At 43.0% G+C, this 16,161-nt stretch overlaps 1 protein-coding gene across 20 annotated transcripts in view; it reads right to left on the bottom strand.

The window, feature by feature from the left end:
• PHACTR3 (phosphatase and actin regulator 3) overlaps nucleotides 1-16,161 on the bottom strand; it is a 166,938-nt gene that overhangs the window by 47,377 nt on the left and 103,400 nt on the right. For 7 of the 20 annotated variants that reach the window (XM_005302943.5, XM_065566074.1, XM_065566075.1 and 4 more), the window contains 3 exons: nucleotides 10,222-10,422; nucleotides 3,922-4,096; nucleotides 2,139-2,386 (listed from right to left, as the gene is read on the bottom strand). In XM_005302943.5, the coding sequence (XP_005303000.2) occupies nucleotides 2,139-2,386; nucleotides 3,922-4,096; nucleotides 10,222-10,422 (624 nt within the window). Of the gene's footprint in view, nucleotides 1-2,138; nucleotides 2,387-3,921; nucleotides 4,190-10,221; nucleotides 10,423-16,161 lie in introns of all 20 variants that reach the window. The other 13 variants (XR_010592314.1, XM_042858398.2, XM_042858392.2 and 10 more) reach the window with 4 other exon arrangements.

Raw genomic sequence — 16,161 nt, 5'->3', positions numbered from 1 at the left:
CTCCAACTTCCTGTCATTCGCTAGAATATTCACAGACAATGAACACAAAGGGGGGACCCACAGAAGTGAATTCATTAAAATATCCCACCTGCTCCATATTAATTACTCTCTATCTGCAATGGGCTGTTTTTGTTCTGTTCTGGTTTGTTGTATTTCCATTTCTTTGCCAATCATTCTCACTGGTAAGACTTTTCCCCCCGCATTTCAGCTGATTGTCATTCACTTTCATCACTGAATTTCCATTTATCCCATGGCAACCTCCTTAGACACCATACACCAATGGTAGAACTTTTGAAAAGTTTATCTCACTTGCACACACAGTCCTGGTAGTTGAACAAGCATGTTTTTACATGGCCTAAGGCCTTACGATTTTTTTTAAAAAGGATTCCTAAAACTTGACAAAATTCTAATATACATATTGTAGGAATTCCACTTTGACTGGGGAACAGACTGGATAAGCGAATCGTTTTTTCCATACTTAACTTCTGTCATTTTCTGGTATTTACATGTCATTTGACATTTTCTTGAATTAACGTCTACTGAGCAAAATGACCTTTTAACCCGTTAGAGGGCATACCCCAAGCAGATACCAATGCTTACGCCATAATAAGATGAAATATTTTGAAGCACTTTTTATTTTAAGAGCTGCTTCTGGATGTCACATAAGCTTTTACAGTCACTGGTTTCTTGTCATCATGGTTTTCCACCAATTGCGTAAGCAAAAATCATGTCTAATTAAATAAATATATGACACACGTCTTCAGCGGTAGAATAAACACTTTTATTTGTGTTACAGGAGGACTGCATGGCCTGTGTTAAACAAATTAATCTACAAGAATTTACACCAAACTCAGTGGACTTCTTATAATCTGGGACAATAGATATTCCCAGGGAGATGTGGAAAAATTTATCTGGAGATTTTTTTGTTTGTTTTTAAAAAGGGAATTTTCACTTAAATGCAGGGAAATTCTGCAAAAGATTTCTTTTATTTCCTCTTCTACCTTATCTCAACTATCTCCCCAATCTTGTCTCTCTTAAAATCCTGGGACCAACATGGCTACAACAACCCTTCAATAAGATACCAGAATCAGCAGCAAAGCTAGGATCAGAACCCAATAATCCAGTTCATTACTTATCATTAGATACATTTCCTTTTAAAATTCCTTCTCAATCTCCTACACTACACTGGTTACTTTTGCAGTGGGCTCTCTCTAAGCCTGTCCCGTTCCAATCTACTGAAACTCATTTAAAATAGAACGTGGTCCTGCTGAACTGGCCAGTACTATGAAAACTTGATTGAAATATGATTTCACCAAACAGCAAAGAGCCCCAGTGGCTCAGCTCAATAAAACAATTGGCCTGGATAATAATAATTGTTCCCATAATATTTTGCTAAGAGGTCATATGGTTCAGATAAGCACAGAGCAGTGCTTCCAAGAGAAAATTTAATCTTTGACCTAACTTCATAAATAAATTACCCCTTCCAAAACCTCCCAGAGGGAGACACATTTTTGTGTGTTGTAGGCATACCAGAGCTGTAGAGAGTTCAACAATGTAATCCAGTACAGATACAACTTGGCAGATGGGTAGAAACAATTCACTGAGATGTCAGAGATTCGCTAATAGATCTTCAGGGGAGCTGGGGTTCAGTTCTTCAGATCCCAGCCTATGGACACATGTCCCTCCAAGATAGGTCTGCTACTCATTGCCAAATAGCCTCCTATACTGTATACTCCATCACTGCATTGCTTCCAGACTGGGGCATTTCCAAAAGTGATTTGTCAGCACCAGACTCTCAGAAATCCTCTTTCACGGATGATGAGATGCCCCTTCTGGAAGCTCTGCCATTCAGGTGAGATGGTACAAAGTGGTGTAGGCAGAACTGAAAGGACAGCACCTATTGAATTATCTATGTATCTCTAAATGCCATTTTTGGTATGCTGTAGTTACCAAGACAGACATGAGCACAAACCGCATCGTTCAGGCATAACTTTAGCGCTATCTATTCACTGAGAATCTGTGCACAAAAAATGTGCCATAACATTGCATTTTCACACTCATATACTGAGATATTTTGGACCATTCTTGTCAACTGAAGTGGTATATTTTTATAAGGATAATAAATTAACTTTTCTTACCAGAAATGATGGAGTCATTCAACACCTCTTCATCCTGATAAAAAACCAAGTTGTCCTTGAGTTCTGAGTTCATGATCAGGTTTTCTTTGTTCTCATCTGACTCTTTGACTGAGTTTCGCTTGTTCTCCGGATCATTACTGTGGCTCAGTGCGTTCTCCTTTTCTTTGCTGCCCTCGATGCTAGATGTTCTGGATGGACGGACATCCACTCTTTTTTTGGGAGACCCTTTGCTTTCTCTGCCGTGAAAGCTGTGGATGGAAGGCACACACCTGGGTTGACAGACAAGTCCATTTTAAAGCCATAGTAAAAACCTTAGCATTAGATGAACACGGGCATCATGTCTTCAGTGAGATGTACCAGGGGCATCATTGGACTGCATTCTCAGAATCACCATGAGAATGTCTGGGGCTGTTCCACTTCTCAAACATTGTCACAAGAATAAGGTACAGGAGGGGAATGATTAATGTGTTTTTTTGATGTATAGTTGTGTGCTGTACCATGCTGACCTTTTAAAAGAACCCAGCATGTGCTTCTAATGTAAAACATACATTGTATGAAACATTGCCCTTCTAAAAGTTCTGGCAAGGATTTAACAGGGCCTGGAAAGGGCATTGTATTAATCCGTTTCCTGTGAGAAAGATTGTTGTGGCATTGAGAAATGTTACCAATCATATAGCTTTGGAATTACCTTTGTCTTTCTCTACTGCTGCAGTGGAGGGTTTCTAATGAAAAGCAGACAATGTACCCAACACACTCCTACATAGCCATGTGTATTGCAAAACAAGGTACCATATATGCTCATGTCGAAGCCAAGAGTCACATGCTAAAGTAATAATACTGAGCACTTGTAGAGCATCTTCACAGGGCTACAGTAAGCAGTAACCAGTTAATCTTTTGAGGTAGGTTATTCTTAAATTCACTTCACAGATGGGGAAATGAACCAACACAAGGAAAGGGGTCGAAGTCTTTTAATTGGGAAGAGGATCATCTCATTGGTAGATCTGTTCATGCTTATAAAGTTACAGCATCAACTGATAAAGAGGACAGACAGAAGAGATCAGGAGGACTTGGGGAGAGCAGGGCTGAGAAACAATTCAGAGAAGCCATGGGCCGACAGCAAAGCTATGATCAGGAAAGCTTCAGGAGGCTAGAGAGAAGGCCATGGCTGTTTCCAGCAAAATCAGGTAATTTTTCAGATCAGATGATTTTGCACACCCATGATCAGAACTGACCGTTTGCGGGTGCAATTGCCTGGTTTGTGCATGCAACCTTGGGAAATTTTGCCTGCAGAGTAGTCGTGCATCATTGTGCATGTGTGCCCTTTTGAACATTTGACCTCACATCAGTTCCTCTCTAACAGGATGAAAGTGGCGTGTGTGGTCTGAAAGGGTGCAGTTCTTTTAGGAGGACTTCACAGAAGCAGGATATCAAAATTTCATAATTTAGACAGTGATGAGCCACCTCTTACACTGGGCTGAGGATTAGCAAATGATTCCACCTCCTTGATCCCTTATTTCCATGTTGCAGTAGCTTCCCTGTCATAAAAGTAGTGTATTATAAAGGTAACAGCTGAAACTTTCATTTTAACCATGGATCGATGCCAGAACTAGGGCCACCAAGCAGCGTGCGGACAGAACCAACCTGATTTTAATCAGACTAAATGGGTGGAGTGTTAATGACAGGAAAAAATATTTTCTTACCAGCAATTTGTATTATGAAAAATGCTTTCATTGAAAGGATACTGTTTCCTGGTATTCGCGGTGCCTCTATGTGCTATACTTACCTATCCTGCCGATGTTTGGTGGCCAGAGCCCTGTGGAGCTCCTCAATGACTCTGCTGGGAGGTAAAGGCAGGTGGACAGCAGCGGGATGAGGGGAACCGGTCGGCGTTGGTAGCTGTCCTCTGACATGGGGATCGGAGCCTTTCTGGCCTGATGGATGGAAGAGGGCAGCTTGTCCTGAGATTTGGGAGGAACCAACAATGACATAATTCTTCAGGATAGTGGAAGGAGGGGATTTCACTGCTGGCTCATCTACTTCACTTCCTGCTGCTGAAAACAAAGTAATTAAAAAGTCACACTGAGCCTTTCATTGTGGCACACGGAGCTTGGGTTGAGGTAGATTCTACATGCTGGACAGATAAAAATGGTGTCGTTGTTGTGCCATTGCATAATGGGGATGTGGCTTGTGTGGTGAGACTTGTATACTTAAACAATCTGAAGCCCAAGGACTGAGGCTGCAAAGATTTAGCCTGGAAAAATAGGACATCTTCCCATTTTACTCCCTTCTTCCAATTGGATTCTTCTTTCTTTCTGCCCAAAATCACAATCCATTCCGGACTCCCAACCTAAGTTCCCGCTAAGCTGTGCGGCCGTGCAGTAGGCTATAAAGGGCCACACAGGCGGGGAGAGGGTGCCCCTCCCCGGTCCAGCCGAGCCCAGCCCAACTCTGCTGGAGCTGCCATGGCGGGGGAGAGGTACCCCTCCCCCAGCCTGGCCCAGCTGGGGCTACCACGATCATGGCAGGAGCCTCTCCCCGCCGCAGCCCTGGGGCAGCCTGCATTCCTGGCTCCACTCCAGAGCCTGCACCCCCAGCCGGAGCCCTCACACCCCAACCCTCTGCCCCAGCCCTGAGCCCCCTCCTGCACCCCGAGCCCCTCATCCCTGGCACCACCCCAGAGCCTTCACCCCCAGCCAGAGCCCTCACCTCCCGCACCTCAACCCTCTGCTCCAGCCCTGAGCCCCCTCCTACACCCCGAACCTCTTGGCCCCACCCCCTCCATATTGGTGCACATAACAAAATTCATTCCACACATGGACATTAAAAATTAAAGGGAACACTACTCCCAACCCCCTCTCCCTGATTCCTAATGAACCCTGATGGCCACCAGCCAGGCTTTCCAATCTCAACCTTTCTCTGCTGAGCTCCAGATGATTGTGTAAATTTTAAGTCAATCTGGTCTTCACTGAGGTCAGAATGTGCCAGGATCCATTCTCTGCCCTTCTCCCCCTGCCCCATAATGGGCCCCAGCCTCTCACCCCATATAGGGAAACACCAGAGCTTGTGAGATATGGTGATATTAGCTCGTTCAGCCAAACCTGCCACAGCTGAACTGTTCCAAAAGCATTTAAGCGAAGAACAAAGTGGGGTCGAGTACCAAGGAGAGGGGAAGAGGAGTGGGAGGATGTTTAACTGATGCTTTTTGTACCCAAAACTGAGATTTATTTTTTTTTCCAAGCCACCTAATGCAGCTTGGAAATCTTACACTAAAATCTTTATAGCGGTGTCCTTTTAAGTTCTGGGCTGAGGTGATTCTTCTCTTTTCTGAACAGCCCATCCCTGACATTCTCCTCTCCAATCCCATCACTCATATCTATCACCCCAGTGCAACAAACCCCTGCCTCTTCTATTGCTGTGCCTCTGATATTTCCCCCACTCTGGTTAAGACTGCATGGGAGGAGCTGCGGTAAGAGCCTTGTTTGACAAAGATGTTGCTTCACTTTTCTTTTCTGCAGTTCTTATTCTTTTCATTGCACTTTCCTGGCCACATATCTGTCCGGGGTTGTGGTACTTTCTATATTGGAGACACACCAGCACCGGAGATCTGTTTAGTTCAGTCATTCCCAAACTGGGGTTCGTGGACCCCTGGGGGTTCACAAAATGTTACAGGGGGTTCTCGGGGGAAAATTACCTAATGGCGGACAAAGCTGTTCCTAGGGACCCTGGGCACGGGGCCAGCAGCCTGGAGCCCCTAGATTTCCAAGAGCCAAGCAGATCAAAGCAAGCATATCTATCACACTGAGGAGATTTAAACTTCAAGACTCCTTATAAGAAATGGAAAGGGAGGTGGATATTTTTTTGCTGTTTTTAAAATTAAATAGGCAGCTAGTGTTGTTTTTAAAATTATTCTGAAGAACAAGTTTAAGCTTTGTTGTAACGTGAGTTGTTTGCCTGGACTGCTCAAGACCTGAATGCTTGTGTAGGAGGAACTCTTTGAGGTGGCTTCTTAAATACTTTCCTGCTGTTTCACGTCTGATACTCCTTGATGAAACATAGGGGCCTTGTCTTATAACAGGCTTATTCAAAGTGATACACGCTATGAAAGTGAGATCTTGGAAGAGTGTTGCCGTTTTCATAACATAATAAAAATATTGTGATGCTAAATAATAATAAATAGTGTGTAATAAGCATGTCACAAAAACAAATTTTATATTTCCAAGATCACTGCTTTTATAATTTATACTCAGGTAAAGGAGAAAATCCCTGGAAATATTCATTTTTAAGAGGGGGGGTTCGTGAGACTTGACATTTTAGTGAAAGGGGTTCATAGTTTGTTAAAGTTTGGGAACCACTGGTTTAGTTGGAGTGTGTAGAAGGCTATTCCTTTTCTCTTGTTGCCACCTAGTGTTGATAATATGAATTTAAACTGACACATACCCTTTTTGTTTGCAGTGTTGTGTTGTAGCTGTGTCGGTTCAAGGATATTAGCGAGACAAGCTGGGTGAGGTAATATCTTTTATTGGACCAACTTCTGTTGGTGAAAGAGAGACCCCTCCAAGCTGCACAGAGCTCTTCTTCAGGTATGACCTTTGTAGCTTGAAAGCTTGTCTCTTTCACCAACAGAAGTTGATCCAATAATAGCTATTACCTCACCCACCTTGTCTCGCTACAGGCCCTCCTTACCATTCTGATTTTCTGTGAGGTAAACTCTGTTGTCCTTATCTAGCCAAAACTCCCACTGCTATCAGTGGTATCCTGACATTTCTGTGCAAGGATTTCAAGAATTGACTCCTGGTTAGCCCAGAAACTTGCAAGAGAAAACGGGAGATGTTCAAAATGAGGTCTAGCACTTTAAGGATAATAATAAACATAGGTTATTAAGATATTTCCTTCCAGGACAATTGTGCTGCATGGTACCCTACACAGTACCCAAACCCTGCTCTCAAGGACACTGGTGAAAATCTGGCACAACCCACAAAGTCAATGAAGTAACCCAGGGCAGAATTTTGTCCAGTGTGCATATATTTGAGTAGATTAAAAAAAAATCAAATATTTTTCAAGTTTCAAATTAAAAATAATAAATAAAATTACTAAAGTATTGAATTATAGTACAAATTATTAGATAGAAAATGAAGAGTGTAAAATGAAATCCTGCATAAGTTAGTGGAAACTGATTGTTTGAAATATGTGGTTAGTTACTAACATGCAACATAACAATATACAAAAACTTTTGATACCTGGTGAAACTCTATGGCATTATGGGCTAAATTTTGAGTTGGGTTTCTACCCAGAGCCCATATGTGGGAAAGGATGTTCATGGGCCTGCACTTTGCAGGCACAAAAATTACGGTGTGCACTTTTAAAACTCCAGTACCAGCATGTGCAAGAATTTGCACCCAGGAAATGCGTGTGGCACCTGCAAACACAACACTTGTGCATGTGCAACTGTTAGCATTGGTCTAGTGCTCAGAGAGATGTTTGCGTGCATGTGTGTGTGTGTGTGCGTGTGCGCGCGCGCACAAGTAGAAATCTCACATTGTAAACCAGGCCCCAGGTGTGTAAATTTAACAAGACAAAATGTATGCTATCTCTGGCGCTTATATATGAGCACCTCGCAATCTTTATTGTATTTATCCTCAACACTTCCCTCCCCCTGCTGAGGGAAGACAGTGCGACATTTTACAGATGGGAAATGGAGGCACAAAGAGGCTAAGTGACTTGGGAAGGGTCACACAAAGTTAGAGCAGGGAATCAAACCCATGTCTCCCATGATGATGCCCTAACAACCGGGTAATCCTCCTTCTCTCCGTATGCATGTATACGTACAGCTGAAAGAATGACTCAAATCCATGTAGGTGATCTATTTCCTCAAACCTGGAACACTTTAAAGCATAGGAGCATCTACTGGAGTGTCTAGTAGGCAAAGTACACTGCCACAAAGGCTGTGTACCTGAGCAGTAGCATCTAAATTCCTTCCTCTTTAACTGATCAGCATGCTCTCTCCATACCCAGAGGGCAGAGAGCCTCAGCTACCAGGAGACATATATCTGAGCTCAAGGGGATTTTGATTAGGTGCCACTGTGGAAACACACAATGGATATTTATGATCATTCCACTCTCCACTGAATCACAGCTCAAAGGGCCATATAACACCTCCTAATTCATACTCTATCTCTGTGCAATAGGGAAGGATACTCTGGTCTAGCCAAGCTGCTGAGGGGTTGGGGGACTTTACTGTCACCTTTATGCTACCGTGATCCCAGAGCCTCATCGGGGCCAGTTCAGCCTGGACACAGCTTAGTCTAATGTTGAGCACTTTTTTGTTAATCACACTTTGTTTGTCCTAATGAGAGCTGTTCAGGGAATAATCTTACAAAATGGTATCTTGTACCTTGCCGTTCCCACCCCACCCCCCTTTTGTGATTAATTAGTGCTTGGCTTATTCCCCTCTCCTTCCCTCCACCATCAGCACCTCCAACACTGTTAGGGAAAAAAATAAAATAAAGGGCTTTCCAACCCCCTCTGTTTTTCTCTCATGTCACTCTCTCCCCCCTCTCCCCACCTCCACCCCACTGCCCTCTCCCACAGACGGTACTTGTTCAATCTGGGCTTACAATTACTCCCACTCCCAGAAGCAGAACTGAAGAAGATGTGCCATTATTAGAGCTGGTTGAAAAATAGCTTTTCCCCGAAGAAAATTTAGACAAAAATGAAATATCAAAATGGAAATATTTCACCTAAAAATGAAATATTTTTGACAAACAACATTTTTATGCAAAATGGTGTTGCAAAGTGCCTCATGGGAATTGTACTTTGGGTGCCATATGCGCCCATTCTCCTGTAGGGGTTGAGCTCTCAGGATGGACTATATCTCCCATGTGATGAGGGGAAGAGGTGAGTCATAGGAGTCCTGGGCCATATTGCATCATGGGACCTGTAGTCTGGCCAGAAAGCCTGGCCCATAGAGAAGAATGGAAACAAAAGGCATCTGAACTACAACTCCCGTGAAGCACAACACCACCATTTTGAATTGAAATATTTCAGTTTTCAGCTGAAAATACAAATTGTTTTGGTTTTGGCCATTATATTTTGTTTTTTAAAAAAAGTTTTCCATGGAAAGCAGACACTTTTATCAAGAAAAATAATGTTGGTGAAAACCCAATTTTCCATTGAAAATCAGTTGAGACAGAAAACTTTCAATCAGTCTGAGTCATTAGAGCAGCACCCTATGATCTTCTGCTTCATGGTGACCCTGCAAATGGGGCCTCTTTCTTTGTACCAGCAAGTTGGGGTTGCAAATGATTGCAGGAACAATGGTTGTCAGTTAGCAGTTTAGATGCCTGATTATGGGCACACTCTGGCAATGTAAAGGAGCCTTGCAGTGGGACTAAATCACCGTTATACTCACTTCAAACTCCTTTGCACTGCTGGAAGTGGTGAAAAGTGGAAGATCACCGTTGTGGCACAGTAGAGAATCAGGCTGTGTGTGTGTGTGTGAACCTGAAATTCGGAGTGAAACCTGAGATGCGGGAGTGGGTTGTGAAAGGTTGGGTGAACTGTTCATATGTCATTAGAGGAACTTGCACCGCTCTAATTTAGACCTGCCCTAATGAGCAAATCCTTCAGGCAGAAAGCTTTGAAGGATCTATTGACTTGAGCTTTGCAGTTGACAGCTGAGTTCACTGCTTCTGGACCATTATCACACTGATTCTGTATAGCAAAAAGCATTTAACCTTCCTTGTGTTTCATAGCGACTTGTGGCAAGTCATGCACAAGCGGCTGATTGGGTAGCTGTCAGTGTCCTCTGCTTTACATGGATTAGTGCAGGTGGACTTACTGCAGCCTCCTGCAATAAACAAACCAGGACAGGTCTGATATATGTGCAACATGCAAAGACACAGTGCTTCTAGATCGGGGGCGAGATCCTCAGCTGGTGTAAATCATTAATGCTCCATTCACATCAATGACATTGATTTACACCAACTAAGTAACTGGCCCAAAATATATATAGGAGAAAAATTAGATACAAGGAGAGGACAATGTCGAGGGGATGGAAGACACTTTATTGACCAACATGACTAACCTGTTACGCTCTTGATTTTGGAGATTGCCTTAGGTGGTGGAATTGGAAGTGAAGGGGGGCTGGGGAGCTGTGCTAGGTTTCTTTCCATTGGTTGCTGTGGGGAATCTGTGGATTCAGAAATAAGTAAGGCTTGTGGAGTCTCTTCGGTTACTGGCAGGCAGGCATCTTCTAGTTCTTCAGTGGACAATGAAGGTTTCTTGGCTAGTAAAAGGATCAGAAGCAGTAGAATTAATGAGACATGAAATTAATAATGATGATGATAAACCAAGGGGCCCTACCAGGAAGAATCAAGAAAACAGAATTCACGGCATACAGCTAGCAGCACTTCTTTTCCACAGTGAAAATAATGAATGTGTGCAATAGCCTGCCAGCCAAGGTTGTTGAGGTAAAAATAAAACACACCGGGGTAACTGAAGAAACAGTTAGATACTACGTTCCTAAAGAAACTGATGAGCCTTGAAGGGCCAAATAGCCTTTACTCATTTTCCTTCCCACCCTCGCCCCTCAAAAAAAAAATCGTATGTTCTTTTCTATAATGAGGACAGCAGGGTATAGTGGTTTTTGAGAACTGCAATTGATTATCTTGTAGAACCCAGCTGCAATGATTTAGAGTTACCATGTGAGCACTTCTTGCTAGGAACACAAATGAAGGATAAGGAATGATTAACTTTTAATATAGCCTCACAGATCATTCTATGATTGCTCTCTGCAGGATTTCCTGGCAATTTTTATTTTAATCCTATTAAAATGTGACTTCAGCTTGCAGCCCAGTTCCTCTCTATTCCATCTGATGCCAGGGTGGCTCAGTCTTTCTTGGGGACGATGTTAGGAACCAAGATTGAAGCAACCTGATATAAGAAGACCTTCTCTTGGATAACAATAACAATGCTAGAACAGGGAATAGACATTGGGATGTAGTGCAGAAGAAATCGCCATCTCTGAAGGGGCTGATGCTACAAGCTGTGGAATGCCTCCTGAATGGTGTTGAGTGCACTTAATTCCAAGCAAGTCAGTAAGTGCTGAAGCACTCAGCAGCTTTCCAAACAATTTGCATCCTTGCTTTTAAAATGCAAACACAAGGCTCCAAAGCAGTGAGGCAGTAGGACACAATAGCCTTGGCAAGATGATAGCATTTAATTTGTTGACAAACAGATTAATGTATGTGTCTAGAAGTGGAGTAATGAGTATTTATTGTTTGGGAAGTAAATAAATATGCAGTGTTAGTCAGAGATACTGTTGCAAAATTTTGCTGGATAGAAAGAAAAGTTGCCTCACTTGTGAAATAATCACCTCGGTTTTCAAGGAAGTCATTGCAATTGCTATATATTTTTTATTTTTTAAATCAGTATTTGGTGATGGTTGCCCTCAAAGATCATTGGCTATTTATACTGCAGGGGCTAAGTGCTAAGGTGAAAAGCAAAACAATCCTTTTATTTTGATGACCACTTAAGCCACGTGGAGTAGAGCAAAAGGAAGCCACTCATGAGTGATGTTGGGCACCCCTGAAGGGGTGAAAATCTGAGTATTATTCAAGAACCAGGAAATGCAATGGGTCAAGACAATAGAGTTTCAATTCTGGGGACCCAGGAATGCTGCTGATGGGAAGCTGTGAGAGTGATAAAAGGGAGAGTGTTGCTAGTCAGTTGGGCTAGAGTAGGGGTAGGCAACCTATGGCATGTGTGCCAAAGGCGGCACGTGAGCTGATTTTCAGTGGGCTCCCGGCCCGGGGGGCTCTTCATTTTAATTTAATTTTAAATGAAGCTTCTTAAACATTTTAAAAATCTTATTTACTTTACATACAACAATAGTTTAGTTATATATTATAGACTTCTAGAAAGAGACCTTCTAAAAACGTTAAAATGTATGACTGGCACGCGAAACCTTTATCAGAGTGAATAAATGAAGACCACCACTTCTGAAAGGTTGCTGACCCCTGAGCTAGATCCACAAAGGAGACTGAGGCTCAGAATTGCAAGACCTAACTTCGGGCACCCTGCCACCTAGTGGAATCCTCTGTCCCAAGTTAGGTGTCCATGCGCCCTATACAATAAATGGGGAGAGTCTATGGGAGTCACAGAAAGCCAGCAAGGTGAGCAGGGAGTGAGCCGCTGAAACTAGCCCCACCCTTCAAAGGTAGTTACCATCTAACTCCACTCGGGATTCACGGTCGTGAACCCTCTCCTGGAGATAGGTGCCTAAGCTAGGTCCGACATTATTTTTTTGCAAAAAATAGTGGTGGTGGTCATTCCCTCTCCCACTCCTTATAGCCAACAGACTAGTGCGTAGAGTATTCCTCTGAGATGTGGAAGATGCTGGTTCAAATCTCTGCTTGGCCTTATTTGAAGCAGTGACTTGAACTGGGGCCTCCTGCATCCTGGGTGAGTTTTCTAACCACTGAGCTGTGGTACAAAGGAAGGGGGCAGCACCACCACAGCAGTGTTTTATGTGGGTTAGGCATGCTCTGAGCACACCTATCAGATTAGGCCCAGCAGATGAGATAACCAGGGGAACTCTTAGTTCAAGGATCCTGCCGGGGCTTAGGTGTGAGCTATGCACTTAGCAATAGCAGGACGTAACTGTCCTGATGTTGCAAAGCAAGGCAGTGGCAGAGGAGGGACTAGAATCCAGAACTCCAAATGCCTCATTCTGGGCTCTGGCCTTGAGACCATGACAAAATTCCCAGAATACAATTTTCAAAACCAAAGTTTTTCTGTTTTCCACTGGGCTGGGAACCTTTGGGTGATACTGTCAGCTGATAAACCAGAAGAACACATTTCTGTCTGAATACCACATGTCTAGAAACCCAGAAACATTCAGAATACGCCATGAAAATTCCAAGTTTTGCTATTTGGGGGGTGTATCTGGGTTTCTTTGTTTTTGTTTGATTTTAACTTTTCATTTGAACTCCAGCAAGCTAGACAAGTTTAAAAATTTTAAATGAAATCCTGTGTTGCTGGCCTGGTCTCCTTTTTTTAATATGTGCACAGTAGACCTTTTATCTAAATAACATAAAATTAAATACACACAATGGTGAAATATGTACACATGCACATGGATAGGCTTAGACCATATTATTTCTTGAATGTCCAACACTCCAATTCAAGCCAATGCAGGAGGCTTTCTCCAATACACACCTTTTGTTACTAACTTCAGTGGAAACAGGATAGGATCTAGAATGGAGGATTTGCCAGAGGTTGGTAAAGAGGAGCTAAAAGGACATGTAACAAACAGGAGTGGGTATTGCTGCATAGGAAGTATGCTGTTTGGGAAAATTAAATCCCACCTTTCAGTGTATTGCGGCTGGAGAACTGATACATACCCCAAGGGAAGAAAAAGAAATGCAGACGACAGTAAAGGTTAGGCCAGTGAGATGGTGAACAGAACTGGCATTTGTAAGCGTCACTGGAAATAGGGAAGATCTGGAAAGAAATTAATAGCTACATCCACAATTCAGAAACGAGATGGAAACAATTCAAGAAACTAGGACTCTGCAAATGGGCTTTCAATTGTGAAGGAAACAGTGATGAGAAACAGATGCACAGAGAAATAGACGCCATAGTCCAATAGAGGAAGTTTATTATTAATCACAGTAGTGCCTGGAGGACTCCAATTAGGACTGAGACTCCTTTGTAGTAGGCACTGTTCAGACATAGAGACATGGACCGTCCCTGCCCTACCAAGCGTGCAGTCTCATTCAAGACAAGACACATCAGTGGATAAACTACACAGTAGGAACAGCTGCAGGAGGGAGGAAAACAGCAGTAAGAGTGTGAGTTAATATAATATAAGCCAACTATATGCAGGGCTAGAGTGTTTTGAGTATTTGTTTGTTTAGTTTTCATTGTAAGATACACAGAAGGGTGAAAGCACAAATGTTAGATGCCCCGTGAGTAACAAATCTGTTTTGGGACCATTCATGATGAAATAACACACCGTGTTGAATCAGAGAAGATAAGCTAGGTTTAAAGAAATGGGTTGATACAATAACACAAAAGTCATCTGTTGTCTGCTGTGGGCAAGTAGGAGAAGGGATGAAATACCTGAGGGGAGAGCTGAGAGGAAACCATTCAGGAGGGAGTGGAGTTACCACAAGCACCAGAGGAACAATCTGATATATCATGAAAAGCGCAAAACAACAGTGGTCTTGGAGAATAAACCAGAGAGTGAGAGAGAGCTGGGAATGTATAAAAGACCGAAATGGAAAACCCTTCAGAGCAATGCTTAGACAGCAGAAATAAATCAAATTCTGATCTAATCAACAGGGAGCTGTAAGGGGGGATGAAGTTGTATTTAGAGCTGCAGTGGGGTAAAGGAGAGGGGCTGGGACAAGGAGACAAGGAAAGTGGGGGGTGAGGGTCTGGAATGAGAACCCTGGTATGGGAAGTGGGATGAGGAGCCTAGGGTTTGGCAGGAGACTGGGAATGGGGCAGCCTGGAAGAGACAAAGGCAGAAGGGTCTGTAACCACTCCCCTCAGGAGCCGGAATAGAACATAGGATTCCTGAATATCAAGATTCTTCTCCTGTCGGCAACAAACTGTGCAATCCACTGGCAAAATGTGCACCTCGTCTCTTTCTAGTGGTTGACCCACATAGAGATGACAACCTACTGCTACCAGTTACTCTGTTAGCTCAAGTGGCCGAGGTCTGTGTCGTGGCTCCAAAGGTAGTGGCTTTTAACCCCTCTGTGTTGTTTATTATTAATCACAGTAGGATGAAATTTCTGTTGGTTTTTTTTTCAAGTTGTTTTTATAAAAGCCTAGGAAAGTATATACAAAACACTATGTTAAAAGAACATTATGTCGGCAAAGTCACACACTTGACATTTAAGAAATGTCAGAATTCAGGCAGAATTATACCAATGAAAGATTCTCCTACCCTCGGCCAGCCACTTAGGTAAGCTTTACATCAGCTTTTCACTGCTAGAACAGTGCAAAGCAGACTTCAACAGATCCAAATCCTGGTTTGTATTCTGAGCTAGGCCAAAATATATGGGTGATTAGATGAAGGGAACTTGGTTTGTGTTTATCTGTACTACTGATACAGGCCTGCTCGTTGTAGTAATTGAAATATCTTGTACATATTGTTCCCTAATCCCAGCTGGGGTGACAATATCAATGTGTGTACCCGCGCATGCACAGACATGCATCTAAAGGAAGATGGTCTGGTGCCTCTTACAGTCCTCATGCCATTGTACTGCTACCCATCCCCTGACATGCAGCCAGATTCTTGGTATAGGAAAGAACTCTCCTAATACCACATGGCATGGTGTCAAAGCAGCCTCTCTTATGTGTTTCAGAGTAGCAGCTGTGTTAGTCTGTATCCGCAAAAAGAACAGGAGTACTTGTGGCACCTTAGAGACTAACAAATTTATTAGAGCATAAGCTTTCGTGGACTACAGCATCCGAAGAAGTGGGCTGTAGTCCACGAAAGCTTATGCTCTAATAAATTTGTTAGTCTCTAAGGTGCCACAAGTACTCCTGTTCTCTTATGTGTGCAACTCTTCCCAATACTCCTGGCTTGTGTGTCCTTCACTAAAATGGAGGTCTCAAAAATCACTATTCTTACAGGACTGATTGATTGCTAACCTGGTCTGGAGGGGACTGAACTAAACACGGTGCTCTGGCTCTCTGATGCATCAATTCACTGGACTCATCGCATGGCAGCTCAATAGAAGCACTTTAGCATGTTCTATCCCAGGGGTAGGTAACATATGGCACGTGTGCCGAAGGCGGCACGCGAGCTGATTTTCAGTGGCACGCACACTGCCCGGTTCCTGGTCACCGGTCTGGGGGGCTCTGCAGTTTAATTTAATTTTAAATGAAGCTTCTTAAACATTTTAAAAACCTTATTTACTTTACATACAACAATAGTTTAGTTATATATTATAGACTTATAGAAAGAGACCTGCTAAAAACGTTCAAATGTATGACTGGCACGCGA

Source organism: Chrysemys picta, chromosome 13, assembly GCF_011386835.1.
Source record: "Chrysemys picta bellii isolate R12L10 chromosome 13, ASM1138683v2, whole genome shotgun sequence".
NCBI lineage: Eukaryota > Metazoa > Chordata > Testudines > Emydidae > Chrysemys > Chrysemys picta.
Note: the sequence above shows the minus strand (reverse complement) of the source record. Positions and strands in the feature narration are given on the sequence as shown.